We start from the raw sequence: 2,936 nt of genomic DNA, 5'->3' as shown, positions 1-2,936 counted from the left end.
ACACTCAAGTGATGCCGGAATTCTGTCCAAGTGACACCGAAACTCTACCTAGCGTTCGAGTGACGCCGAAATTCCGCTCGATCTCCAAGTGACGTCGGAACTCTGTCCGATGTTGTAACTGATTTTCAATCCTGAAGTGATTCATTGTAATCTGATCGTCCTAAATTTTAAGGACGAGTCAGTCTCTTGTATTTCAAACAAACACTAATGAAACTCTTTCAACTAGGCATGGCCCTATGGTTTTTTCCCTTTCGGGATTTTCCACATAAAAATTTTAGTGTTATCATTTCTCCTCTATTTGTGTGCTAGATATTCGTACAACGATGAGACGGAAATTTGCTAACTCTATCACCACGTATATTCTAATCCGCAACACTTATATTTATATTTTATTTTTCTTTTACACTTGTAACATTCTTTTTTAATGGAAGAGCTAAGCCTTTTTAGGGCCTAATTTCCCAAAAAGAAAAAAAAGACACCCTTATCGGTGAGGTAAAATAGAATGATTAACCGCCTTCCAAACGTTATGGTCAATGGCTATCAATAGAAAAAAGTGAAAAGAGAAATCTTTAAGAGTGGCAATGAGTTTGGTTCATATTGAAATTTAAATTTTAAATCTGAGTCTGTCATTTTGAGTCAATCCTGAATAAATTCAGCTCAAATCTCTTAATTTATACATATAGGGTCTAAAGCAAATTATTTTAAATTCAAATCAATTGAAATTTTCGAATAATTATTTTGTAATATCAGGTTTCAAATATAAAGAACATTTAAAAAAACAGAGCCTGCTACTCATCAGGCTTCTCTACGCCCGCTTTTACATGCTGCCATTAGAAAATACTCTTCGTTCTAACTCCTGCGTGAATGAATAGATTGGCAACCAAAACTAATAATACATATCCAAAATAAGGAGCAATTGTTCACTACACTGTAATAAGTTGTTTCCTTAAGCGCAACGTTGGCCGGTCCAGATCGACCGAAAACCAACTCACCACTTACACTCCCTAGTCCCACGGATGAAGACTAATGCATGCGGCCCTAATCCAAAACCAAAAATTACGGATGAGACATCAAGATTTTCTCTAAAGGAAGATGAAGCATTCCAAGGAGACAAGGGGGTTTTCCAGCGATTCCTTGCCTCCCATCGCCGCCCCTGAGTTTCCGCATTCCACCATATCCTGCGCCAACGTCTTCCTGCAGCGGCCGCTGCCGCTACCGCCGCCACCGACGCAGAATCGGCCACCTTCCACCACTCCGCCCCCAGCAACCGGCAGCAGAGAAGACCTCCCGTTCGCCCTCTCCGCCGAAACCCCCCTACACTGCCCTCCGATGCTTGGCTTCGCCGCCGGTGAAACAGATCTCCGTCCAGACCTCTCCCCTGGGTCTCGGCACAGCGCGTTTCCGCGGCTCTTTGGAGCCGTCGACGCATCCCTCACCAAGCACATCCTCCCCCCGCTACCGCCACCGCCCTCCCTGCGCCTGGCAGGTGACGGCGATGACGTCCTACGGCTACGACATCCCACGGCAGCAACGGAGCCTGTCATTCTCTCTTTTTTCAAGAGGCTGTCACCGGAGGAACTCGATCGCTTTCGCTGAAACTTCACTAGAGATGTTGGCAGAGGCCGCTCCTCCCATGTGACCTCCGTCACAGATGTAGAAACAGAGAAGCCCTCACTGACGCTGCAGACCTCCGAAGTCCCCTCCGATCTGTCATCCCTACCGGTTTCGTTGCCCCTTTTCTTCTCGATTTCAAGATCCTCCTCTTTGGACGGTCGAGGCGTCTTCATCCTTGGAGTTTCCGAAAGGACTTCCTTCACCGTCTCTTCCTGCGGCGCCTCCTGCTCCGGCGGCGGATCTCGGCAACCTTCTACGGATCTCGACGGCTGAGGCCGTCTGCCTTTTCTCCTACTGAAGCACGCGCCCATCCTTCAACGCAGTTACCCGCCGTACAGCTCTGCGGCCACCCCACTTGTCTAGGATCTCCGGCGACGTGCGACTGCTACTGCTTAGCCATCTTTATAGTCGATTATGTGGAAAGTCAAAGGCAGCGGGATTCGTAAAGGATTTAGGGTTCTGGCGGGGAAAATTTATAAATTAAATAAAAAAACCTATTGCGACGTTGCGAAAATTCTTAAGTACTTTTTTTTTTTTAGAATTAAGGGATAGTATTTGACAGTGGCGGAGCTAAAAATATTTAATGGAAAGGGTTTTTTTTTAATTCCCTCAATTTTTTTCATCTATGTTTATTTGTCATTGACGGTTTTAAAAAATTTCATTTAAAAAATAAACTACTAAATATAAAATGAAGTACACTTACAATTTATATTTTATGTTCTTCATATTTTAAAAAAAATAAATAATAATATTATTGTCAATATAATCTAAAATTTCTTTTTCAATATAAGTGATTAAATTAATATTAATTCATTGATCTCCAATTTGATTACGTAGTCGATTTTTAATGATGTTCATTGCAGAAAATGCTCTTTCAATTCTTATTGTTGTAACGGATAATACTAATGTCAGCTTTAATAGCCTAAAAATAAGGGGATATAATATTTTCTTTCCGTTCTTAATCATTTTTTCATCAAGACTTCTTATATCTTTTAACAAAAAAAAAATGTATATCAAACTGCATATTAATAATATGAATTTCCAGTTGACTGTCAAGAATAATCAAATCGGAAGAAGTGAAATCGCTTGAATATAAGTTTGTCATTTTATTTAACATCTCTTTATTGAACGCATAGAATGATTTTGATGGATTCAAACAAGTAATATACAAAAGTAATTCATTATTAACTTCTGTGAAACGATTATTCTACTCTTGTAATTGCATTTCAAGTATTGTTTAGAATATATCAACTCGGCAATTATGTAAATTTGTGATGTCTTGAAGTCCACATTGTGATCGTCCACAGGCAACCCATTTATTA

General features: G+C 40.7%; 1 protein-coding gene across 1 annotated transcript; it reads right to left on the bottom strand.

Annotated features, from left to right (window-relative positions):
- Positions 1–1,082: 1,082 nt before the first annotated feature.
- LOC110114461 lies at positions 1,083–1,925 on the bottom strand. Its single transcript, XM_020847347.1, has one exon. The coding sequence runs from the start codon at positions 1,923–1,925 to the stop codon at positions 1,083–1,085; it is 843 nt and encodes a 280-aa protein (XP_020703006.1).
- Positions 1,926–2,936: the final 1,011 nt, after the last annotated feature.

The sequence above is a fragment of the Dendrobium catenatum genome, unplaced genomic scaffold (genome assembly GCF_001605985.2).
Source record: "Dendrobium catenatum unplaced genomic scaffold, ASM160598v2 fragScaff_scaffold_1608, whole genome shotgun sequence".
Classification (NCBI taxonomy): domain Eukaryota; kingdom Viridiplantae; phylum Streptophyta; class Magnoliopsida; order Asparagales; family Orchidaceae; genus Dendrobium; species Dendrobium catenatum.
The sequence above is the reverse complement of the archived record's forward strand: the minus strand, read 5'-3'. Positions and strand labels throughout refer to the sequence as shown.